Genomic DNA, 26,773 nt, shown 5'->3' on the forward strand with positions numbered 1-26,773 from the left:
CCCTTCTTCCTCCATGCTTGGAATATACACTGCAATCTTCAACCACATTCCTCAACTGGCTCTTACTTCTCATTCTGGAAACACCTTCTACGATGGAAAGCCTTCCCTTAGGTGAAAGTCCTGGCTCAGTATTCCTCTTCCGTATTCCTTTAGTGTTTGCTAATATTACTCATATCACAGCAACTGTCAAAAATAAATTACTGGCCAAGTGCCATGACTCACAACTATAATCTGAGCTCTTTGGGAGGCCAAGACAGGAGAGGCACTGAGGAGTTTGAGACCACCCTGGACATCATAGTGAAATCTCATCTCTACCAGAAAAAAAAAAAAAACTTAAAAATGTGTGAGGCATGGTGGCGTGAGCCTATAGGCCTAGCTACTCAGGAGGCTGAGACAGGAAAATCACTTCAGCACGGGAGTTTGAAGTTACAACGAGATACAATCGCACCACTGCACTCCAGCTTAGTAAACAGAGCGAGGCCCTGTCTCTATAAAGTAAATTATTGTTTGGCTTATCTAGTCACGTACAAGTTTCTTAGGGGTGGGGAGGCTCTCATCACTGTAACTATATCGTCTTATATAACATATGGTACTCATGGGCTGGGCGCGGTGGCTTGCGCCTGTAATCCCCACACTTTGGGAGGCCCAGGCAGGTGGATCACCTGAGGTCAGGGGTTCAAGACAAGCCTGGACAACATGGTGAAACTCCATCTCTACTGAAAATACAAAAAATTTGCCGGGCAAGATTGCACTATTGCACTCTAGCCTGAGCAACAAGAGTGACACTCTGTCTCAAAAAAAAAAAAAAGAAAAGAAAAGAAAAACCATAACCTATAGTACTCAGGAAGTGTTCAATAAATGCTGAAGGAATGAATGAATGAGGAAAAAGGCTTCAGTTTGTTCATCTGTACAAACGAATGAGTTGGTATCTAAGGTCTTTCCCCTTCATGTTCTATTAAAATGAAGGATCAATGTATAATACTTGGATTCATGTGTGGTGTAGAATAGAATAATTTCTTTTTTCTTTTTTTTTTTTTTTTGGTAGACAGGGTCTCACTCTATTGCCCAGGCTACAGTGCAGTAGTGTGATCATGGCACAATGCAGCCTCAACCTCCAGGGCTCAAGCAATCCTCCCACCTCAGCCTCCCAAGTAGCTGGGACTACAGGCACATGCCACTACACCCAGCTAATTCTTGTATTTTTTGTGTAGAGATGAGGTTTCGCTATGATGTATTTTTTGTATAGATGGGGTTTTGCCATGTTGCCCAGGCTAGTCTCAAACTCCTGGGCTCAAGCAATCCATTTACCTCAGCCTCCGAAAGTGCTGGGATTACAGGTGTGAGCCACCATGCCCAGCTGAATAATTTCTAAATAATACCATAAATTACTACTACTATACAAATTTTACTTTATACATCATTTTGATATTTAAGCTTAAGGACAGAAAATTGTTGTTACACTGTTTATTATGATTAGAGAAATTTCTCTTCACAAAGCATTAAGTGGTCATTGACAACCCTAATTTTAATAGAAGGTAATAAATGATCTTACATAAAGAACTACAGGTAGTCGGTAACTTTCGATAAACGAATACTAAAGAAATTTTTATGTTTTGATGCCTAAATGGTACCTCCTACTTTACAGATATTCGCTAAGAAAAATTTCAACCCAGAATAGAATGCATATTAAAGGACATATGTGTAAGGTCCATTCTTCAGCTTCTGGCCCAATTCTACTTACAATCTCAAATAGAGTTTTTTTTGTTTTGTTTTGTTTTATGTAATCTCTGCAGTGAAGATGTGCAAAAGTGAGATGTAGCTTCAGAATGATTATTTTCCTTTAGTTTCTCCAGGCAATGATGTCCAACACATTGGTAAACCATTTTAAATAAAATAATGAGGTATTTTTGTGAAGATTTGGCTCAGAATTAACCGGGAAGCTATCACTTTCCTAACTGCAACCATTGCTCGTACTAATGGAGGACTAAGCTACCCAAACTATTTAAACTATACATATTTATTTGGAAAAGTTTTATTTGATTACAACAAAGTTGAGTCATTTAGATATACCATATACATTAATGATTAAATTCCTTGATAATTAGGTAGAAACAATTGTATATAGTTATTCCAACTTTACTCTCAAAAGCAAAATATAAATAACATAATCCTTGCTATTTTTAAACAAGCCAAAATAATCTTCAAGTTTTTCCTTTTCACTCTGATAGCATTCTCTATCAGCAACTTGCATTAATGTTGCAGCTTTAAGGTGCCGCATATCATTTCATATCACCAGCACACAACAGTGTATCAAGAGAAATCAGCTCTGAATCTTACTCTGTAACAATGTGCAATTGCCTTGGTCTTGGATCCTTTAAGAAATACCAAAGGGAAACCTCAAAAAAGTCTTTTCAATAAACCCGAGGGTAGATTTGCTCAACGACCTGACCAACCAGGAAGTAACAGAAGTTTTGCTATCCTGTTGAAAAAAAAAACAAAAAAACAAAAACAAAATCACAGACATGAGATTGTCAAGAAGTCAGGGAGGAGACTTAAAGGTATCTTAATGAAAGTATTTTCTCCCTGCATCAGGATTAATAAGAATATCTGGATGCAAGGACACCAGGTTGCAAGTACACTAAAGAATGGTAAGGTCAGAGAAGTGTTTCCTGCCTTTAAAGTTCCTGAAAATAGAGGCTAGGCGTGGTGGCTCACACCTGTAATCCCAGCACTTTGGGAGGTTGAGGCAGGCGAATCACAAGGTCAGGAGTTCGAGACCAGCCTGACCAATATGGTGAAACCCCGTATCTACTAAAAATACAAAAATTAGCTCAGCAAGGTAGCGCGCGCCTGTAATCCCAGCTATTCGGGAGGCTGAGGCAGGAGAATAGCTTGAACCCGGGACGCGGAGGTTGCAGTGAGTCCGAGATCCTGCCACTGCACTCCAGCCTGGGCGACGGAGAGTGACTCCATCTCAAAAAAATAAATAAATAAATAAAAGGGAAAAAAAAGTTCCTGAAAATATAAAGTTGCTTAGATATACAGCAAGTTTATCGTTTTAAAACCAAATACACTAAAGCAGATGAGAACACAACCGTGACCAAGCGGTTGGGAGAAAGATGGATTTTAATGCAAAGTTGTTTTGTTTTTATGCATAAGGTACTCCTCGCTGTGCTCGAGTGCGGAAAGGTGGGGTTCTTCCTAAGGTTGATTACATAAAGCAAGATTCCAAAAACAAGAAAAGTGCTTTGCAAACACAGTAACTAGAACTGGCTGAAGCTTCCAGCGTCCAGTCCCATGCTCAAAGATCAGAAAAAGCAACTTTATCCACCACTTTAATAAAATGATTCAAAAAAGTTGAAGTCTTCTGAAGAAAGCCATGGTTGAAAACTTGCTCCGCTTCTTGGAGAACGCCTAAAGCCCTAACGGGCTCAAATTATTCTCCAAAGTCTAGAGCCCAAGCTGCATTTTACGCATTTATTAGACTACAAAACCACGGGGACTCTTCACTCAAAAGCAAAAACACATCCGGAAAGAGGAAAAAATCCATGGCCAATGTAACCCCCTAACCACACGAACCGCCCACGTCCTACCCCAGGCTGCAACGAGGTCGGCACTCACCCACCGCTCGCCCGGGAAACCCAGACCCAGGTATTTCAAAATCAGAAGCACGGCAGGCTCGTTGGCTCTCACGGGCAAGAATCTTAAACCCCAACTTCAGAGATACCCGTGCACGCTGGGCGCTGCCATTTTGACGGAAAGCGGGCCTTGCCCCGGAGGCCCCTACGCAGGTCGCCCTGAGCAGAGCCGGAGTGCCACGGAACCCCTGTCTCATCACCTCCACACCCAGACGTCGCATCCCCCGGCCCAAGGAATGCCAATAAATCCCACCCTGCCGACCATGATCGGGCGAAGTTAAGTCACCCTTGAAATCCCGCAAGGTCTCTCAGGCAGCGGCGAGGGCGGCCGCCGCCAGCGTGGGCGGGGCTGTCAGGGGCGGGGCGTCGACGCGGCGGCCTTCGGTAACCCGGGCAACGCGGCCTTCTAAAGGCACAAAGGGGCGCTGCGCCCCGAAACACAAATGTCTCCGCCAAAACCCCAGACGGTTCGCAAAGGCTCTCCGTGATGCGACTGCACGTCCCTCGAATGCCCGGACCCCCAATATCCGTCCCCCAGGAGCTTGGCTGGATGCACGGGCGGCCGGGCCTCTTATTTTCTCGCCCTCCGGCCGCGTGGAGATGCTGCTGGATCCCGAGCCTCCCGGCGGGGGCGGAAGCGGGAGCGGGGCGGGGCGGAGGCATCTCCCTCCTTGCACCGCCCCTTTAGCTGCCCCGAGCCCTGCCTTCGCCCGCCCCCGAAGCGGCGCGGGACGCCCGGCGCGGTCTGCGGTCCGCAGGGCTGCCGGCTTAGGCTTAGGACCGGCCCGCTGGCAAGGTCGAGCCGCTGCATTTTATTTCGTGCGTGGTTTCTGCACAGGCTGGAGTTCCGAGGTTGGGTCGTACTTGGGACCTCGGCGAAGAGGACCCGTTAATTTTTTTTCTTTCCAAAATGGCAGCCTCCAGTCGCGCACAAGTGTTAGATCTGTACCGGGCGATGCTGAGAGAGAGCAAGCGTTTCAGCTCCTACAATTACAGGTGACCCAGCGGGCACCGGGGACCGGGGGCCAGGGGCCGGGGACCGGGGATGTGGGTTGCCGTGGAATGTCCCCGGGAACTGGGAGCCACTGTCCTGCGCCGGCGTCCGCGAGGCAAGGACCGGGCTCCGCCATCGAAAAGCGTGCTCCTACCTACAGGTGTGGCCTCTGAGACCTCGGGGAGGAGCCCTTGTTTCTATCAGGGAAGACGTTCGTGTCCTGTGACGCTTTCCCCCTAACGACTATCTTGGTAGTTGTTCTAGGAGCATAATTAGTGTTATGTTTCTGCAGAAGAGAAAAAAAGGATGGAAATCAGCCATTGGTGAAGTTAAGGCCAATGTGTTGCATATGTAAAACTTCCCTTGAGCTGGAAGAGTTGAGAGTGGAAGTGGCCAGTGAGTTGCACACAGCGACAAAACTGAAGGCACACTCTAGCACCTCCCTAAAATTTCCTGGGTGTCGTAATGAGTTCTTTTGGTTGCAAGAATCAAATCCATTCTATTTAGGGTACGGTGGAAACGTGTAGCGGTAAAGGAAAAAGCGTCTCAAGCTTTAGAGCTGAAACAGTTTATCCTGGCTCACCAGACAGAGATCCCGCTTCCTGGACCTTGACAGCAGAATACTGAGGGCCTAAACTCTTACATCGTTAATATAACACATTCACTTTTTCCCACGCCTCCCCACTTCCCTATTTGCCTATGAGTCTTTTATTGTTACTCTTTGTATGTTTTTTGTAATTCAGAACCTCTGCTTTCACAGTGTTGCTGGTTGTGACCCATCATTTTCTTATGGATTCTCTCTGCATTTTTTTTAGGTTTGTTTTTTGTTTTGTTTTGTTTTTACTAACTACCTGCTCCTCTCTGAGTTTGAGCCATATTCCCATAAGAATCGGATTGGATCAACTCATCTCTTTACCCCAAGGCCCCCTTAGGTGACTGGCCAGACTGTGGATTGGATGTCATAAGAGCAGAGCCTACCCTTGGAACACACCTGGTTAGGTAGGCCGCGCTCCACCAGGTGTGTGAGCTGGCAGGCCCTGAGATGGGTCTGCCCAGTACAACCTCGGTCAGAGGACAGGAACACTAAGCCTCTTAAGCAATGATTCTCAAATTTTTAGAAACCTGCCTAGAAAATGTACTCACCCTGCAAATTTGAAAACAGCATCAGTGTCATGCCACTGAGGTTGTATCCACCCAGTTAAGTGGTAAAATTTCATGGGAGAGAATGATTTTACTTAATGACTTTGACTCTGGAGGATAAAGAGTGTAATAATAGGCATACTGGTGGAACTTTAGCAAGAATTAACCAAACATCTAGCATCAAGTACTTAACCAAGTCTGTTGAGGAAACACATGAAATATGCAAGTTAAATAAATAGAAAGCATTTGATTTCACCATAGTCTGGAGTAAGATAGTTTGTCATAAAGCTTACTCAGGATACACAAGGACTTGGAATCAGTAGGCAGTTCACACTGGCAGTGAGAGTCTTACGTGAGAGCACGTAGGAAAGTCAAGGTGGAGCCCTCGAAGACTATAACTTGGACAAGTTATTCAATCTCCGTATTTCAGTTTTCTTGTTTATGAAATAGACTGTTGGACTAGACAATCTCTAAGGACCCTTCCATTTCTGAAATTCTGTTTGGAAATGATTTATGAGCAAATGAGGCCCAAGTGTTTTCAAATGAGTAATTGCCAACTGAAGAGGAAAATCATTCAAACTTTAGGAAAATCATTCAAGGCTGTACCTGAAAGGCAGCAAATTGAAAATGGGTTTCAGTATGGGCAACTGTAAGATCATATGCGTTCAGAAAATAATTGTTCAAATTATACTTTATAAGCATATACTTTTAAGCTAAATTTATTATCCAAATATAAATATATTATCCAAAGGAGTCTGGTAATCATTTTATACTGTTGCCTGAGATCATGGACCTAAAAACCTAGATACCTGCTACTATTACCTCCCTAGATAAACTTACTTGTTATAAAATATGCCTTTCTTTTACATTAAGGCTGTGTCTTGTGAATTTCAAGAACAGTCCCTTTGTCCTTTCTAATCTCAGCAGCTGTTTGTCACTAATGGCAAATCAATGGCAACACAACATCCACTATCAATTCTGTGTGCCACTGCTATCTTATGTTCTTCACGTCTATTAACACATTTGTTTTGACAATAATCTTGTGAGGTAGGTACTATTTTTATTACCCTGTAAGGCAGCTGAGGCACAGGGAGGTTAAGTTACCTATCAAAACTAACACAGGTAGTGCTGAATAAGTAATCAAAAGTAGACTAGGAAACATTTTTTAATGACCTGCGAATTGTGGTGCCTAAAGTAATTGGAGTAGTGAACTAAATACTTTGGAACTCGCTTGCAAGACCTATAATACAGGCCACTTTTTGATAGCAGGAGCCCTGTCTGCTCCTCCAGTCTCAGCCCAAGTCCCACATGTGCATCCTGTCCTCTGTCATCATCTGTTGCAGTTTCCTAAATGTGCCACGTCCTCTTGGACCTCCAGGCCTTTGCAAGTACTGTTCTATCCAGCGGGACCTTTATCCTGTCTAGAGTGCCTCCTCTTCCTTCAAGATTCAGCTCAATTGTGACCTTCTCTGAACAAAAGTTTTCCCAACTCTCTTCATCCCACAGCCTCCACTCCCATCCCTCCCGCCACCCAAATAGGTCTCATTGCTGTGTGACATTTTGTAGAAGCATACTTTGCCCAGTGCTATCCCATACCTGGGTTAGCAGTCCCCAACCTTCTTGGCACCAGGAAACAATTTCATGGAAAATGACTTTTCCATGGACCGGGTCAAGGGAGGGTTTCAGGATGAAACTGTTCCACCTCAGATCATCAGACATTAGATTCTCACAAGGAGCATGCAACCTACGTCACTTGCATGCACAGTTCACAATAGGTGCACCTACGAGAATCTAATGCCGCAGCTGATCTGACAGGAGATGGTGCTCAGGCCATGATGCACACTTACGTACCACTCAATTGCTGTGTGGCCTGGTTCCTAACAGGCCACAGACCAGTACTGACAGGTCTGTGGCCCCAGGGTTGGGGACCTCTGCTATACCAGGCCCTGGAGAGAGAAAGTTGAGATTTTTGAGCTAAGCTAGGCACGTGTTATCAATGACTTTACAGGCCTATGTGGGACACAGGTACAGAGATAGTTATCACAGACTGGGTTAAGTGCTGTGACAGAAGGATGCACAGGGTGTAGAATCTAGAAGGCCTCCCAAGGGGTGACGTTGAATCAAAGGCATGAAGCAGCATGGTGTGCTCAGGCAGGCAAAGAGCACAGCACTGCCAGAGAGATAAGTATGATACAGGGGGTGACAGGAAGGCACTGAGGTTGGAGAGGGCCACTGATTTGAGGGTCTGGGGGCTGTGCTGAGGACCCTGGATTTAACCCTTAGCTCACAGGCAGCCACTAACATGACGTGACCAGGTTTGCGTTTTTTGATAGATCACTCTGGCAGCGTTGTAGAAGATGATTTTGAGGGGCCAAGGACATCAAATGGGAGTTGATTACAGCAGTGCAGAGTAGAGATTAGGACGCTAGTAAGGACCGGAATAGTGGAAGATAGAGAAAAATGTTGTATTTGAGAAATCATTACAAGGGAAAATTGTTAGAACTTGAATGATTGGATTGAGGACTAAGGAAGAAGAGAATCCAAGCAGAGTTTAGAATGGCATCCAGGTTTCTGGTGAAGCTAAAGCACAGAGAGGGTGAATTTAAACTTGCACATTTAACTGACTTAGGTAATGCAGAACTAGGTCTTGTGGAGAAAGGGTTTTTGAGTTCATTTTGAGGGTATCCTGGGTGTAAATTTCCCCTGGGATGCCCAGCAGAGGTGGTTAATCACAGGGCTCTGAGGCTCAGAGGAGTGGGCAGCACCGCAGTAGTCAGCAACAGCAGCTCTGTGTGACCCCGAGCAAGTCACATCACTCTCTGTTCTGCAGTTTCTTCATAAAATGAGAGTCATAATTGATCTGTCTCACACAGTGTAAAAAGGTCCTGAGACCAGTAAGTTTAAGAACCACATTTTTTTTTTCCAGTTGAAATCTTGCCCTTGTTGCCCAGGCTGGAGTGCAGTGGCGCGATCTTGGCTCACTGCAACCTCCACTTCCCGGGTTCAAGCGATTCTCCTGCCTCAGCCTCCCGAGTAGCTGGGATTACAGGCACCTGCCACTGTGCCTGGCTAATTTTTGTATTTTTAGTAGAGACGGGGTTTCAACATGTTGGCCAAGTTGGTCTTCAACTCCTGACCTCAGGTGATCTGCCCACGTCAGCCTCCCAAAGTGCTAGGATTACAGATGTGAGCCACCGCGCCTGGCCAAGAACCACATTCTTAAACTTTGTCTTCTTGGCTCTTCTTCAGCCAACTCCTTCAATTTTGATGTTCCCTAGAATAGCATCCGTAACCACTAATTTTCTCACCTTAAACTAGGATTTCTCAATCTTGGCATGACCAACCTTTTGGGCCAGCTAATTCTTTGTTAATGGGGGCTGTAGTCAGCACCACCGTTGTGAGTTAATGCACATCAAGTACTTAGGATAGTCCCTGGTGCAGAATAGGTACTTGATAAGTGGAATTATCACCGTAAGTCAAATTAAAACCTAGATATTAGATGAATTATCTAGGAATACTATTTAGGTTAGTAGTTCTCATCCTGGGGTGATTTTATTTGACAGTATCTGAAGACATTTTTGGTTGCCACAACTTGGAAAGGGGGTGCTAGGCGTCTGAGGCCAGGGATGCACGGGGGACGGTGTCTGAGGCTAGGGATGCACGGGGGACGGCGTCTGAGGCCAGGGATGCACGGGGGACAGCCCCCACTGACAAAGAATTAGCTGGCCCAAAGGGTTGGTCATGCCAAGATTGAGAAATCCTAGTTTAAGGTGAGAAAATTAGTGAGCTACAGATGCTATTCTAGGGAACATCAAAATTGAAGGAGCTGGCTGAAGAAGAGCCAAGAAGACAAAGTTTAAGAATGTGGTTCTTCAACTTAGCTGGTATTAGGCCTTTTTGAGGACCCCACAAAAGCTTTTGTGTATGTGGGACACGTTTATCGCATTAGAAAAAAAAAAAAAAAAAGCTTTTAAAAACACCTATTTTAAAATGACTAAATCCGTTATCTTAAATAATACTTTTATGAAGAATAACCATTTTTCCTCCCCCTAAATTAGCAGATTGATAGTTTGACACTTGTGCATGTCTCTTTCATGTTTGGCTTAATAGAAGACAACTGGGTGCTTATATTTGTTGCTAACTACAATTTGTTGCTATATCACGTGTCACTTAGTATCTAATAACTTCCCCTGTATGCTCATAAGAGAATGCAATGTCTTCCTGATAACTATGAAAATAGTTTTCCTGGTGGATCCGTGAAAGGTCTCAGAGACCCCCGCCTGGTCTCTTGGCTAACTACTGCAGGGTTTAAGAAATGGGAGGAGACCAAGTAAAGAGTAGTGGTGCAGAAGTCAAGATAGTCATATGTTTGGGGAAGGTAGCTGTGGCCAGCAGTGTAGCTTGTCTAAGCAATATCCAGTTCATAAAGAGGGCAGTGTAGAGACCTCTGGTTCCATTACCAGAGCAGCATTGTTAGTCAGGTGGTTATGGCAGAACCCAGATTGGGGGGGTTTAGAGTTGAATCAGAAGTGAGTAAATTGCTCCCACGAGTATAGATACCCCCTCCACCTCCCACCGGAATTTTGGTTAATAAAACAGGAAAGTAGATGACGCTAGAGCAGGACCCCATGAGAGGTGAAAAGTGGTGCCTGAGAGCACAGCTGGAACGGTGTTTCGTTTTACAGGAGTGGAATGAAGGAGAAGAGGGTAAGGTGGAGTATGAGAGGGTGGAAAGTTGAGTTTATGTGCCAAGCCTGACAGCCAGTTTCTGGGTAAAGCAAGAGATAAGCAGATGTTGAGGAAGCACCTGTTCTTACCTTTATTAGGGCACATATCACACATACACAGTTAGCAGAAATTCTGTCTTATCTCTATTCCCAGTGCTTAGCACAGTACCTATGTAGCAGATTGGTGCAAAAGTAATTCCGGTTTTTGACCATAAATTTAAAATTATTATAACTAGGCTCAACTGTATCTTTATTAATCAAAACAGGAAATATCATAATCAACACGTTTTTGCCAACAAGAAATAAGTTTCTTGCTGTGGTGTAAAAATCCATGCTTCGGGATTCTACAAACCCTTGGAAAGCATTTTCTTCATCCTGCTAGTCAGGGAAGCATTTTCCCTGCAAAAAGTTGTCGAGATGCTTGAAGAAGTGGAAGTCGGTTAGCGAGAAGTCAGATTAATGTGGTGGATGAGGCCAGTTTGTTCAACTTGTGAAGCATTGGTGTTGCGACCAGCAGTCGAGGGTCATTATGGAGACAGTTGGGCCATTTCTGTTGAGCAGTGCCGGCTGCAGGCATTGCCGTTCTCAGTGCGTCTCCTGGATTTACTGAGCATATTTCTCAGATGAAACGGTTTTGCCGGGATTCAGAAAGCTGTAGTGGAGCAGACCACCAGACAGTGAGCATGATCTTTCTTTGGTGCAAGTTTGGCTTTGGGAAGTGCTTTGGAGCTTCTCAGTCCAGCCACTAAGCTGGTCATCGCCCGTTGTCGTATAAAATCCACTTTTCATCACACATCACAATCTGATCAAGAAATGGTTCACTGTTGCATGGAATAAGAGAAGACAACACTTCATAATGACAAATTTTTTTCTTTTTTTGCTCAGTCATGAGGCACCCACTTACCGAGGTTTTTCACCTTTGCAATTTGCTTCAAATCGAATGACCATCAAATGGTCAACATTGAGTTCTGTGGCAACTTCTTGGGTAGCTGTAAGGGGATGAGTTTCCATGATTGCTCTCAATTGGTCGGTGATGACTTCCAATGGCCGGCCACTAGGCTCCTCATTTTCGAGGCTCTCGTCTCCTTTGCAGAACTCCTTGAACCACCACAGCACTGTACGTTCGTTAGCAGTTTCTAGGCCAAATGCATTGTCACAAGTTGTCTCCGCTGCTTTTTGACCCATTTTGAAGCTCAAATAAGAAAATTGCTCAAATGTGCTTTTTGTCTGACATCATTTCCATAGTCTAAAATAAACATAAACAGCAAGTCATTAGCAAAAAAAATAAAAATAAACTGAGAACTGCCCATTAAAATGATGTATAATATAACCACATTTATTCAAGAATGTATTCCAGTGTCAAACAGCAAATTCCAACAATGCAAAAACCGCAGTTCCTTTTGCACCAACCTAATAAATATTCATTGTTGAAATGCAAGGGAAAATTGTATTCAGAGGTATCCCTCTTACAAATTAAGAAATATGTTATTGTAAAACTTGAGAAAAGGCTAAAGTGATGCCCAAATGCATATCAGATGTAGTGTCAGAACTCCCTAATTCTTCATCAGATATTTGAGTTTTTATTAATGTGTTATACACTAAGCATTGTGCAAAGAGCTGCAGATCAAAATGAGCCCCCTATTAAGGGTAAAAAATTACAAGCTCCCAAAGAAGTTTATCAATGAAGTACAAACGAAAGGCCATAGACAGGAGCTGGTCTCCTAAGTGCCAACTTAAAATTAGGAATGCTTTTGACCAGAAGTCATAGGAAGCCCTTACACGGGCTTAAGTAAATTGGGTGCTTATTCTTCTCACATAGAAAATGTCTAGAGGTATGTAGCTGCCAGAGCTTATTTAGCAGCTAGAAAACGTGAGGTGTGTATGAGTCTCAGTGTTCCTCTCAGGCTTACGCCTGATGGTTGCAAACAGCTTTTGAAGCTCCAGATATATCCTTGTTTAGTCAGGAAGAAGAAGGGCAGTCACAGCCGGGAAAGGGTAAAGCTTTCCAGGAGGACTCTGCTTTTGTCTCATTGACCAAAACTTAATCATTACATTTTATATCACTAGGTAAACAACAGGCTGGAAAATTAGGATACAGCTATTCTAGCTTCTCTAGTGAAAAGACAGCAGAGAGAAAATGGTGGGAAGAACTACTGGTCAGGCAACAGTCTGTGTCAGCCACAGAGGTGGACATGCGATGGAGGAGCATTCCAGGCAAAGACAGTAAGGCATGTGAAAAGTAAAATGCAAAGTGTGTATCAGAACCAGATGTGGGTAACTGTGGCTGAAGCGTTGGACTGAGCTAAATGCCATGATGTTAAGTGCTAGGTAAAATCCCCAGTAAGTAACAAAATAGGTCTCAAAGCAGAGTGAGGGATAGAAAGGGGAGGCAACTTGATTGGCCTCACAGTTGGTCAAGGGCACAATGGGATTAGAAGGCCGCCTCACTCCCCATGGGCTGCTGCTTCCACAACCCCGTCCTTTTCAGAAGAAACTTCCTGCACCCGTGCATCCTGTGACTAAGCCTGCAAAATCTGTAGCAACATCAACCCGAGGAAATTTATTTTCACAGTTCTTCCTTACAGGTGAAATGGTTAAACAGGCTCCCTAGTTTCACGAGTTGTATGATTCCTAAGTCCTGATCAACCTAAGTACTGATCAACGTCAGATCTCGATTACTATGTACTACACAACTGAATGAAACATTATTGATATCTGTGATTGCAGTCTTAATGAAGGAACTAAATAATGATTCATGTTTAGGAGTCTTGTTTTCTTTTTGAGCCACCGGAACTCTTTAATATATTACCAGTTGCAATCCAGATTTATTGGCAAGCTGAGGAATTAGAACCATGAGCTCCTGGAATGGGAACCAGGCAGCCCTCTCACTCATCAAAGGATTTCTTTCGCATGTTTTCCTTGTTGCGAATCTTTTAACAGTGACTGCCTCTTCCACCCTATGTGTCACTGATTGATCAAGAAAGCTAGCATGAATAGTAATGATACAGTTTGGATGTTGTTTCCACCCAAATCTCATGCCAAAATGTAATCCCCAGTTTTGGAGGTGGGGCCTGGTGGAAAGTAGTTGGATCATGGGGGCAGATTTCTCATGAGTAGTTTAGCACCATTCCCCTTGGTACTGTCTTCACAATAATGAGTGAGTTCTCATGAGATCCAGTTGTTTTAAAGTGTGTGGCATCTTCTTCCTCGCTTGCTTGCTCCTGCTCTGGCATGTGATGTGCCTGTTCCCCCTTCACCTTCTGCCTTGATTGTAGGCTTCCTGAGGCCTCCCCAAACCTGAGCAGATGCCAGCATCACAATTCCTGTACAGTCTGCAGAACCGTGAGCCAATCAAACCTCTTTTCTTCATAAATTATCCAGTCAAGTGAGAACAGACTAATTCAATATCAACCCTAATTTGAATAGTATTCACAAGCACCTTTCACTTTGTAAAACAGGGCGGCTACAGTGAAAGCCTTCATGCCAAATATTCTTCCTCTTTGAGACAAATCAACAAATCCATTTCTTCCTAATATTTCTTGAACATTCACAGTGTGTGTGTGTGTGTGTGTGTATTACCACACTAGAACCTAGGAATAGGTAGAATACAAACACAAGATGGCCCTGCTGCTACAAGATTGTAGTATGGTTGGGCATATGAAATGTGCATATAAGGACAGCTCAAGAAACTCACAGAGGAAGCATGCAAATTGAAATAGTGCCCAAACAGTGGAGATCTGCAGAATGTAGTGGGGCTGAGGAGACACCTTGCATAACGTTTTGGCTGTCACATGTTATATTACAGAAATATTTTTAAAATAACATTGTATTCTATTTTCAGCAGCCAAATAAGAGTTTTGCTCACTGTGAAATGTTGAACACATCATACATATCGGTAAAAATTGTTTTAACTCTTTAATTATACCATACGTAAGAACATAGTAAAGGAAGGGAAAATTGAAAGAGAAAAAGACTGCTTTGTCAAATTTTCTCAGTTGTTTCCAAATCAGTTCTTACATTTGTTCTGAATTTGTGTGACTGGATCTCATATAGAGCCTGTGGCACTATATTACAAGGAACTATTGTTACCTGACCTCTTCAACAATGCACCACAGGCAACTAGAGGTAATTCATTTGTGCCTAAAAACAGTTTCTTAGACTTTTGAAAGATTATTCATTATTGTTAAATATGCTGGAGTTTCCAAAAAAATTTTTTTTCTCTTACGTTGCTAAGTTCTGCCAGGTTTAATGATAATGGTTTCAAAAAATAAAAACAGTACGGTTAACTTAGAGTAGAAAATATTTAAGATGTTTATATTGAGAAAATTATATTCAGCAGCCAAGGTTTTGGGGTGAAAAATAACATTCTTTTTTACTCTAGATATTAAAGCGAAGTGTCAAAAAGTTATTAGATCTCTGTGTCATTGCTGATTTATTAACTGTAGTTTACAAGAGTTTCTAAATTGCACTTATTCTATTTATACTCTGCCTTGGCCTTTAAAGCATTTTTAAAACTTACAAAAATACATATAGTAAAATATAATAAAATAAAATAATTGTTATAATTAAAAAATAATGAGGGAATCAAAGCAAAGAGAAAATAAAAGGGAATATAAGAAAATGAGGAGTAAAGTTAGGCCAGAAAGTACGATTATAAGTAAATAGAATTTTCTGAAAGTATCTCTAAATTATTCTTTGTTGCAGTAGGATGATACTCTTTTGTATGCAAAATATAATTACAAAACATTCTCTTTGAAGATGGCTATCATGAGCCTAATAGAAAATTACCTCTTAATGACTCATGTCAAGAGTCATATGCAGACTTTGCTGAGGATGAATGGCACTTCATATCGTATTACTGCTCCTGTATACCCCTTTCTTCACACTGAATCCCACCTCATCAGATCATAGATTTCATTTGTCTTAGTATTTCCCCAATCAACTGGTACCTAGCCAATTTAGGAAAGTTCTGACCTTCAGAAACCAAATGAAGTAATAAAACTAGGTAAGTTACATGAGCCAAGCTGAGAGTTTCTAGATTTAGCAAAGTTCGGCTCAGTTAAGGCGGGTCCTCCTGGCTGTTGTCTGGATCTGTGAGAGGAATGCAAGTTGCCAAGGTTATGACATAATGTATCACTGTGATATCTTCATCATCTGTGTGGTTTCATAGGTTCTCATTGGAATTCTGTTTGATTGTATTAATAGTTCTCTTAACTCAAGCATTTTGAGGTTAAAACACAGCTCGCAGAAATTATCTTTCGTGATTAAAAAAAAAAAAATCACAGTGACTTCCTTCTAGAAGTTTCCCCTAATTTTCTTTTCACCCCATCTTTCCCCAAAATTGTGACTCCTGAACTACTTTGACTTACATGTTGTTTTCACTATAACAAATGAGTATCATGAGTGAGGCAGTCTTGACTTAGAAAGATTTCTGGCCTTTAAGAAACCTTGGCTCAAATTTTAGGCCAACTAACTTTTTTATTCTGTGACTTTGGTATAAATCATATACTCCCTGTGTGTCATCTGTAAAGTGAGACTACTACAGTTGCAGAACTTTCTAGCAGAATATTTGGTATTCTAGTAAGTGCTCCAAAATCATTTCTGTATTTCAGTAGATACAGATGAATTAATTACTACATAGTTGTCTCTTACACTGGTAGTCCAGCTGCCAAATCTTTGAAATTTCTCATAACTAACTGTCACTTTGCCAACTCAGTTAAACTTGTTGAACCATATTCTCAACCAGGTATTTATTAGTCATCCAAAGAACTCTATCACTGTAGTATGTAGCTTTGATATGATGCTTGTTTGATGTTTCATTCAGCAAACATTTATTGGGTACCTGCTTTGTGCCAGACTCATTGTTCCTTGCTGAGGATGTGGAGATAAACAAAACATAACCTTTGCCCAAGAGGCACCTGTAGTTCAGGACATGGACTGATAGATTCCCTGAAATTTCTACAACAGCATGTTGACAAAATACCAATAGCGAAATGAACAGAATATTGTGGAAGCAGATAGGAGAGACAGCAGCCTAACCCAAAAGGGGATCGGAGCTGAAGAAAGCAGTGGTGGCTGACCTGAGCTATAAAGGGCTAGTAGGGACTCGCTGGGGAAGGGAGGCAGGAGCAGATGAGAAACGCAGCGTAGTTGGTGTTGGCTGTCAGGAACTCTGGTTTTGCTGACACTCGGGTTTTGCTGATGGCATGTAGTGGGAGATGAGGGTGGAGACAGGTGGGACTGCTAATCACAGAGAGCTTCATATGCTGTGCTAAGATAAGATGCTAGAATGTGGTCCTCGGCATTGAAAAGCCATTCAGGTGTTTTCAGCAGAGTGCAGACACTCCTTTAGCTAGCTCACCCCGTATAGAAAAGATGCTGAGGACGTGGAGGCCAGTCAGAAGGCCGTTGCCCTAGTTGAGTTTACTCAGATGATGCCAGAGGCTTGGCTAGAGCAATGTGACAGCACAGGGAGAAGGGGACTGGCTTTGAGGTATGTTGATAAACAGAATTAGCTGGCCTTAGTGTTAGGTTGAATATGTTGGATTAGAGAGAACAAATCAAACTAAGGTTATGGGAATATCGTTGGAAGAAGAAAAGTCATTCCAAATGAAGCATCAAACGTAGAGGACACTGCGTTCTTGGTATGAGGAAGACATCTTCCTTGAGTACCTTTTCGTACCGTGTCACTTCCTGAGAGCATCTGAACACAGTATCACTTCCTGAGAGCATCCGAACATTGCACGCGTGATCTTAAAGCAGGTACCTGGATCTGGGTCTTAACTTAATGTGTAGCCCTCTATATCTGCTTATTTCTCTCTTCTTTATCCAATTTTGATGTATCTTTTCTATATTAATGTTAATAATTTGCCTATTAATGTTCTTCAGTGCTCAATTAGTTGATTATGTCTGCTCTCAGAGTAATTTTCTTTTTTAATTTATTGGATGACTGCTGCCCTCATTAGACATCACTGATGCTTGTATTAAGCCGTGTATATTTATTCTTTTGTTCCTGGTGTAATGTTCTGAAAGGGTTTACCACCCTCTCCCTTTGACCTAGTTTATTCCGAGTTAACTTATGTGATCAATTCATTGTAATTATGAATATTACTCTGTAGCATAGTTACTGACTTAAGGATTCTATACATTTTTTCTGCATATTCACTCAGTTATTTTCCCTATACAGTTAACCGTCCTCCACATCTGATTCCTAAGAGTGATATTGTTTTAACCAGATATCACTTCTATAGGCAGAAGTGTCTCTTAACTAAAATCTTCTTTGCCCTTGACTAAACAAAAAGCTAAATTAAATGAGAATACAATTCCTTGCACACAGATTAGACCCAGCAAGAATCACTGATTCTCCTGTCTTAGTCCAGTTGTCTTTTATTCATCCAACAAATCTTGTTTGAGCACTCACTGTGTCCTGAAGTCTAGTGTTCTGTTTCTCTCCTCCTCAGACTAAGAATCAAAAGCTTCCAGCACTGTGGGGGCCTCTGGAGTTGTGGTGACATTGACATAGTGAGCATAGCATGCTTTCTCCTCAAACTTGAAACTTGAAGGAAATTCCCAGTGCGGGTATAACCACACCAGGGCAGACCCTGATCAGGCAGCCTTCTGGAAGGGGCATTGCTCACAAGCTCTGCCCGCTGTGAGCCACAGAATCCTGACCATGACCATCAGTCTCAGCACGGAGGGTTAGAGGAGGGTTAGACACGCCTCCTTTCCTGTGTTGCAAGGACTGTTTTCTCTTGAGGCTCTGACGTACTAGAATTATGTCCATATACCTCAGATCTCTGTGGTTCGTCCTTCACCCATTTCCTTCTTTGTACTTTCCCTGTCATTTTATCACATTCCATGGTTTCAATTGCCACCTCTGTCTTTACTCCCAAGTCTCTGTTTCCAGCCCCAGCCCCTCTTCCAAATACCAGACACATCACTCACCTGCCTCCTGTGAGGCTTCTTCAGAGGTACATAGGCAGCTGCTCCACATCCACCCAGACCTGCCACACCAGAGCTGGAACTGGGCATTTGTCCTTCCTCGCCCCAACTTCCCAGCATTCTGCCTGGACACCTCCCAGGCCCATTCCCTCCCCTTCACCCTCACTACCTTCGCCCATCCCATCCTGACTTCTCACCTGGATGGCTGTGTCTGTATACCACTGTCAGTCCCCAGTGTACCCTGGCTTCCTCTCTGTGAGGTTTCTCAAGTACAGCAGCAACTCACTTAGCTGTGTGCTGGGCACTAGGATAAATGTGGTAGTTGGGGGATTCTTAGGAAGAGGAAGTTCAGTGGTTTCTCCAAATTAAAGACCTTGTAAGGAGAACAGAGAAGTGAACCCAATCTTTGACTCCAGAACCTGCACAGTCTCACCCAGCCACTCCACCCCCTTGCTTCAAATGTGCCAGTGGCACCACGTGGTTTCTGGAAGGGAACTCATTCTTAGCTTCACATGGCACTCTTGTTCTTCCCCCTCGCTTCCTGTCTACTCTTCATGTCAGCAAATCCAACTTCCTGCATATTCTTAATAGTGCCACAGGGCTATAGACCTTCATGTAATTCCATATTGCTTCCTATGTTTGGAACACACTTTCCTCCCTTATTAGCAAAGTTTTATTCATCCTTCAAAATTCAACTTACAGGTCAGCTCTGGGTAAGCACTCTGAAACTGCGCAACACCACCCTGCTCCCTTTTTTAAATTTTTTAAAGGGAAGAAGAAGGAAAAGGAAAAAACTATAGTTGTTTCTTATTGTTCTTGGGCTAAAGTCCAGAATCCTTCCCATAGCCTGTGTTTCCCTCCCTTTCTCGCCTTATGTCCTGTCACCTTCCCATTTGAGGATGGTGTTGTCACTCTGGCGTTTTCCCAGCTTCTTAAATGCTCTCCTCCCTGGTGCTCATGCTGTTCCTCTGTCTTAAGATCTGCACTCACTCGCCTGGACCCCAGCAAGGCACTCCCTAGTCCTGTAAGCTCACAGCCCCATACACGTTTCCATAGTGACACTTACACCACTTGTAATTGTAAGTGTATTTTGTTCTGATCTGCATCATGGTTCTCTGGCTCAGGCTCCAGGAAGTCAAGGATGAGGACTAGATTTGCTTTTGCTCAGCACTGTCAGCCCAGCATCAATGCCAGGCAGCTTGTGGGGTGCACAAGTCCGTGCATATGAGTTATGTTTATGGCAGCCCCTCTCTTGTCTTCCAGACACTGTATGCAAAGTCCTGGCTGTAACATGTCCCCATCACTCTTGCCACATTTTCACTAGACTGCCATCTTCCGTGGGTGTAGGAACTGTGTTTGAGTTAACTCTTTCCACAGTGACAGAACATTGCAAAGCGTAAGAACCGTTGGCTGAGTGAACGCTGCATGTGTGCATGCTGCTTATTAACAAGTAGGAGTAAAGGGATTTGGGTGAACTACTGGGGCGGCCATGTTCAGGCCCAGTTACTCACTTCCTTGTCCTTCCTTCCTCATCACATCTGAACATGAAAGATTCTCATAGAGTTTTAATATCAGGTGCCATTTTCCCAAACCAAATTTATATCAATCTTTTTTGTTTCCAGAAATTCACCTATTTTATATATATATATATATATATTTTTTTTTTTTAAGATTTTCCTGCAAATGAAGTCAGCATGATTTCTTTGTCATCGGGATCAGTGTCACATATGTGTTGTAGGCGAACAAAGAGCTAATGCATAGCCGTGCAGTAACAGCATAATCTGGAGAAGACAATTAGCAGGGGATGAGCCTCAGCAGGAACCAGGAGAACAGCCCTCAGCCTGCCCCGCCCCACCTCAGATGCCATCCGCTTCTCACAACTACACTCAGCTGCCCCCGTCAGTGCCATGAAAGCTCCACGCTCATCCTGGCACCTCTTGTACCACAGCCCGCAGTCAGCGCAGATGGGCTCTTTGTGCCTCATGATTTGAACGTCCATGTGTGCATCCTGTCACTACTGACCCATCTGCCCACGTCATCACTGTTGTTGTGGCCCTCTCAGTGCCTCACGCTAGGTGGCCATGCAGACAGCGGGTCCCTCTATCCCAAGCTAGGTCAGAACTGCTTCTCATCACAGAGTAAGGGACTCAGGTCTGGGGCTCTTTCTTCCTGTGTTCTGGCTGAACTCACAAACTGGCCCAGAGAGGAGTCTCTCTTCTCCTTTCCAACACTCTCACCCCTCTGCTTTTGGCTCCCCATTCCCTGAGATCTTCAGAGCTGGTCCATCCCCTAAGGAACGAACAGGGATGGGGGAAGGGATGTATTACAGAGATGTCATGTCAATAGCGTTTTTAAGAAGGACAGATGCTCCTCGACTTAGGACAGGGTCACATTCCCGTAAAACCATCATAAGTTGAAAATATATTTAACGCAGTACACCCAGCCTACAGAACATAGAGCTTAGCTAGCCAATTTTAAATGTGCTCAGACCACTACCCTTAGAATACAGTTGGGCAAAATCATCTAACACAAATCGTGTTTTATAATAAAGTATTGAATATTTCATGTAACCTGTTGAACACTGTACTGAAAGTGGAAAGCAGTGATTGTATGGGTACTCGAAGTATGGTTTGTGCAGAGTGCCTGTTGCTCTCATGCCATCATAAAGTTGAGAAATCCTAAGTCAAACCATCATTCGTCTGGGACCATGTTTAGACTAAATTCAGGAAACAAGATATGTTAGAAATATAGTTTCTTCAAAATCATTTCCTTTCCCTTTTAAAAAATAAGAACATAAGGGAAAATTACCCCAGATATTGAGACATCTCAGATTATGAGCAAAATTTGGTCTAGGAATAAGAAAGGTTCGTGTCATTGGAAGTGTCTGCCACCATATGATTGTGGAGACGTTGTTTTATTAAGATGCCACCATCTGTTTCACCAACGATTTTCGAAGGCCGGAAGAACCAATTTGAAAGATAATGTATGGAAAAATAACTCTTTGTTTTAATTAATTAAAAATAACTGAGATATAAAAAGAACTTGTTTCATAACTTCTATTATCATATCCAGTCTTCTGGTAATATTGTTTTCATAGTAATTAAATTAACCCACGGTCTCTCAAACACCTTCACATACTTCAGGCATGTAATTATTATCACAGGGAATTATTTCCCAGAATTCTTCTAACTCTAGGGAATAAGAGGGAATCCAGTGTTTATTTTTATTGTATCCTCCATTTTTTCTTCTTCTTCTTTAAAAATGGAGGAAAGAGTTATTGCCTTTCAGCGCAACCTGTTTCATTTTGCAATTCTTTTATATTTTCATTTGCCAGCCTGGAGAAAAATGTGTTCAGAATATTGGTACGTAAGAAAAGAGAATATGGTTGATGTATTTCCTATTTGCAGAGTCCTTGCCCTGTGCACAAGAGTGGGAGCTATATGGCCAGCAGGATTAGAACCCAGCATGCTGTGCACCCCAGGCATGAGCGTCACCACAGTCCTGACTGACTGACTCGGTGACGGGGCACTGCAAATAAAAGAAAGCACAGGGTACAGGCAAAACAAATGGGACAAGCGTGGGTGGAGCAGACAGACGAACTGAGCATTTGCCCTTCAAATTTGCCCTTGAAGAATTCTCTCAGCCCTGCCATATTTCCAGCTATATTTAAGAGCAGAAATCCTATCATATTAATGTTGTTGTTGTTGTTGTTTTGAGAAGGGGTTTCGCTTTTGTTGCCCAGGCTGGAGTGCAGTGGCACGATCTTGGCTCACTGCAGCCTCCACCTCCCAGGTTCAAGTGGTTCTCCTGCCTCAGCCTCCCGAGTATCTGGGATTACAGGCGCACGCCACCACACCTGGCCAATTTTGTATTTTTAGTAGAAACGGGGGTTTTACCATGTTGGCCAGGCTCATCTCAAACTCCTGACCTCAGGAGATTAACCTGCCTCGGCCTCCCAAAGTGCTGGGATTACAGGCGTGAGTGACTGTGCCCGGCCTCACGTATTTTTAAATCTCCCACTGACTTTGCCTAGAATAGGAACTCTAATAAAAAGTGTAAATGACTGGGTGCGGTGGCTCACGATTGTAATCCCAGCACTTTGGGAGGCCAAGGCGGGCAGACGAGGTCAGGAGATCGAGATCATCCTGGCTAACATGGTAAAACCCCATCTTTACTAAAAGTACAAAAAATTAGCCAGGCATGGTGGCACGTGCTTATAGTCCCAGTTACTCGGGAGGCTGAGGCAGGAGAATCACTTGAACCAGAGAAGCAGAGGTTGCAGTGAGCCGAGATCACACCACTGCACTCCAGCCTAGGTGGCAGAGCGAGACTCCATCTCAAAAAAAAAAAAAAATAAAGTGTAAGTAAGCCAGGAAATTATAAATGAGAGAATTTGTGAGTGAAGACTTTGTAATCTGTAAAGCACTTACAAATTAAGGTAGTAGTAGTGTGGTTGGGAGTGTTTGGGAGTTTCTTATCTAGATTGGAGGATCTTACAGCCTTGCTAAAGAAGATGAAGGCCTCTATTAGAATCTCCATTATTTCTGAGTCAGACCAATGGCATGTATCACCGTTTTACTTCCAAATATCTCCACTGCCTGTTTTCCTGTCTCTAATCCTTGTGGACAGTAACTTTTTAATATTGATATATAACATATGCCTGTGAGCCATATTCATTCAATTAACAAATTTACTGAGCTTCCACCGTGTAACAGGCACTGTTCTAGGCACTGGAGATTCATCAGGAAAACGGAACTTACCAAGTTTCAGGCTTCATGGAATTTATGTTCTACTAAGATTTATGCTACAACAGAGACTTCCAATACTTTTGATCACTGAATACACTGGAGGCAGTAGTCTCATAAATGCCTTTGCTGTACAAAATTCTATACCGAGGCTAAGTTACAGTTAGATTCCAGGGATCAAAAACATTGGAAGAATTGGTTTCATTCAAATGCTGATGAAAACCATTGTAATGCTAATAAAGTCTGTACTTGCCTATGAGACTGTTTACTGCCTTAGGGATCTCTCTTCCCTACTCACACAAATCCCTTATTATTTGCTAGACTGAGAAGAAAGGGTAGCTCCAGAGTGAATTAACATTGATTGAATACATGCTGTCTGTCATGCAGTATATGTTATAGACTTTAATATGCATTGTTTTATTTAGTATAGAATCACTACGAAATGGGTATTCTTACTTCATTTTACAAATACAATCATAACAGCTCTTTTTTTTATTAACCATCTCCCATGGGCCAGACACATGCTAGGCCCTTCCTTGCATTATCTTATTTAACCGTCATAAAAACTCTATTAAGCAGACACTTTTAATTTCCCCCATTTTGCAAACAAGAAAGCTGCTGCAGTTCATAGAATAGAAGTAACAAACCTAAAATAACTAAGTTGCTATGGAGCCAGCTTTACACCGGATTCTCCAAAGCCAACGCTTTTCCCCATATTCCACATTGGTTCAGGCAGGTACATGCTCTGCCTCCACCTCCTTCTGCATCTTTGGATGTGCTTCTTTATGTAAGTGATAATAAGACTGGCAGGTTCCAGTGTCCCGCCAAGTGGGCCCCCGCCATTGAGCTGCTGCTGGTATTGCAGTGAAGGTTTTTCTGTTCTTGCCTCCCCTTGACTTCAAATTACAGGTCATAATGTGGACTCTTTAGTTGTTACTCCCTAAATAATTATTTTCATTTTCTTGGCAGTCCTTTCTTTCCCTGGCCATGCTCACAAAGCTGGGACCTCCATTGGATACTGCTACTGCGGGTTTACAATCCTCAGTCGACCTGTCTGCGAGGAGATGGAAGCCCCTGAGTACTTTACCCAGGATGTCTTGTCTTTGGAACTCCACTCCTCCCCCAGCTTGGCAAAACCCTTTGTGTGCTCTTCTTTTAAGACAGAGGGTAAAACAGATACTTAACAACCGTCATTTCACAGTTGGTATTTTAATAGATATTTCTCCCAGCTGCTATTGTTTCAGATTTCTTAAGTAAATATTGTTGTATTGTGTTTGAATATCCTGGGTAATATTATCACAAAGGGTACAGTTTTATAAATTGAAAATAAATTAACTTGGATGCATGCCATATTTCAAAGTGTCAACAGAGGAGGGTGAGTAGTGTTAGTGTAAAATATTTCTGCAAAGTAGTAATAATGGATGGCAGAAAAAATGAAGAGAAAGGAAAGATAGGAGGCAAGATTTTACCAGAGTGAGTCAGGGAACAAGCAGACATACAGAAGGCCTGGAAAGGTTGGATGTACTGTAAGGAAAGTTTTCAGCAATAGGATACAGCTGAGGCTAGGTTTGGCGGAGCTGGGTGGAGTACTGAAAGGTGATGTCTTCGAAGCCTGTTGGGTTTTGAGTCTTATTTTGCCCTGTTTACCTTAATGGAAGGAAAGATCCTAGACCACAGGCGCTGGGTTCTACCCGATTGGCTGCAGCAGGCAGCATGAGCATCCCTGCCGGGGGCATCAGCTTCCCTCCTCTCTCTGTCCTCCCGTGCACTTGTTCTATCCCATGGCCAGGTACTGTTCCCTATGCGGGTGGTGAGAATGTGGCTAAGGGCCTGTGCTCAGGGACCCTCACAGAGCAGAAACCCAGATTCTGCAGGTCCACATCAGGACCTGGAAGAGCCTGTGACCCTCCTGGGAAAAGACCAATGTGGCCTGTGCTGATTAGGAAGTCAGTGACACCCTGACCGCCTGCTGCTGGTGGGAGTGGCCTGCGTACTCTCCCTGCTGTCAGCTGTCCTCACTCCTCACTGCTGCAAGTCTGGCTTGCCACCTTCCTTCTTGTCACTTTCCTTCATTGTATCTTTGGCCTGTTTGACCAGTCTCCAGCTTTTTTCTTCCTTCCCTAGCCCGCGGGACACCACCTTCTCCTTGCCTCCTCCTTTCTTGGCTCCCCTTGACATTGGAGGCCCCCTGCACTCCATCTTGAGCGTCTCACACCCTCCCTAGATGCCCACACAAGTCATGGCTCCAGCCTTGTGTGCTGTAGTGATTCACCTCCATTTGTCCTTTCCAGGGGCCTCCTGGGCATTTTCTGGTTATGCTACCAACACTTCGTATCTAAACTAAAACTACACATCATCCTTATCCCATCCTGGCCCATCAGGCAAACGCAACACTCCAGCATTCCCTCTCATCATCGCAGTATGGACTTGCGCAAGCTGGAAGTCACTTCACTTTCTCCCGTTACTTTACCATAGTCAGTGGGTCCTTATGCCCAGCAGGTTCTCTCTCACTTATTTCCCTTGCGGACCTTCTTTATGTCTCAGAGTGACTGCTTTTTGTTGGGTCATCAGTTTCTGTCTGCATTTTTACAGCCCCCTCCGCGTCTATCTGATTGTGTACTTGTTTAACACATGGGTGTAAAAGTAGCATAATGGGTTATCAGAAGCAGAATTCTTCCTTTAGAGGCTAAAATTTTGTCAAGAAAATTTGACTAGATAGATTTCAAATGCATAAATGCTGAGTGAGAGCCCAGTTAATAGTCTTGGACTATGAATAACTGTGTCCAAGACATTATTATGTTTATATGAAATAGGTTGGATTTGCTTATAAAATTCAGGTATCCTAGTAGATTCATTTTCTGCTGCTGGAAATAGTAAGGTCTGACCCTGGGTCAAAATTTGCATTTGTTTCCTATCATGTAGAAACTTCAGCAAAATAGACAGGATCATAAAATTAACATTTTATTGTTCTTCACAGATCTGTATTCACTTCACCTCACTGAATTAAATCACCGTGTTATTTGTTTATATAAGGAAAAAAGAACAAGTCAACTGACTGAATAAAATATGGATTATTTACAAGGCCCTTGGACTCATTCCTATTTAAATGCTTATGATTTGTTAGTTGACTTAACTTACATATCCAGTGCCTTTACAAATTCAGATAATCAATGATGTCTCTTTAAACACAAATCCTCTAATAAGAATTTCTTTTTTAACCTGAATATAGAATTACCCTGGGAGTGACTTCTCTTAACACTGTCATTTTGCTGTATCATGGTTAAATTAAATTTCCCTGGACTGCCCTGTGAACTTCACCATCTTTTAACATTGTTGTTCCAAATTCTCAGTATGAAATTTTAGAACCCTATCATGTCTCTTAGTACATAGTTTATACTCTCATAGTTTATTTGAAAACAAGTTGCATTTAATTTTATTCTGAATTTCAATGTGTTTTTAACCACAGATCAGAATTGTTTGTGGGTGCTTTAAGTAAGAAAATCAGGAAAATAAGAATAAGAAAACCAAAATAAGCCCTGGGATGAGGTTCCCAAGCAAAAGAGTGGTTAGAAGGCAGGACAGACAGTA

At 42.9% G+C, this 26,773-nt stretch overlaps 2 protein-coding genes and 1 long non-coding RNA gene across 7 annotated transcripts in view; 1 reads left to right on the forward strand and 2 right to left on the reverse strand.

Annotated features, from left to right (window-relative positions):
* The window catches only part of FARS2 (phenylalanyl-tRNA synthetase 2, mitochondrial), a 517,158-nt gene extending 512,866 nt beyond the window's left edge, over window positions 1-4,292 (reverse strand). For 2 of the 5 annotated variants that reach the window (XM_015135504.3, XM_078000977.1), the window contains exon 1: window positions 3,622-3,758. The gene's annotated coding sequence lies outside the window, so the exon portion shown is untranslated. Of the gene's footprint in view, window positions 1-2,337; window positions 2,480-3,621; window positions 3,759-3,891 lie in introns of those variants that run through there. The other 3 variants (XM_078000976.1, XM_015135505.3, XM_078000978.1) reach the window with 3 other exon arrangements.
* A 48-nt stretch (window positions 4,293-4,340) lies between these two features.
* Window positions 4,341-26,773, forward strand: part of LYRM4 (LYR motif containing 4) — a 155,313-nt gene continuing 132,880 nt past the window's right edge. The window contains exon 1 of the mRNA XM_015135509.3: window positions 4,341-4,634. Within this exon, the coding sequence (XP_014990995.3) occupies window positions 4,549-4,634 (86 nt within the window). The 5' untranslated portion in view covers window positions 4,341-4,548. The remainder of the gene's footprint in view (window positions 4,635-26,773) is intronic.
* LOC106997782 (uncharacterized) lies at window positions 10,733-18,772 on the reverse strand. Its single transcript, XR_001444023.3, has 2 exons — window positions 18,638-18,772; window positions 10,733-11,745 (listed from the first exon to the last, which is right to left on the reverse strand). It is a non-coding gene; the product is annotated as an uncharacterized LOC106997782 (long non-coding RNA).

This window comes from Macaca mulatta, chromosome 4 (assembly GCF_049350105.2).
Source record: "Macaca mulatta isolate MMU2019108-1 chromosome 4, T2T-MMU8v2.0, whole genome shotgun sequence".
In the NCBI taxonomy this organism is placed as follows: Eukaryota; Metazoa; Chordata; class Mammalia; order Primates; family Cercopithecidae; genus Macaca; species Macaca mulatta.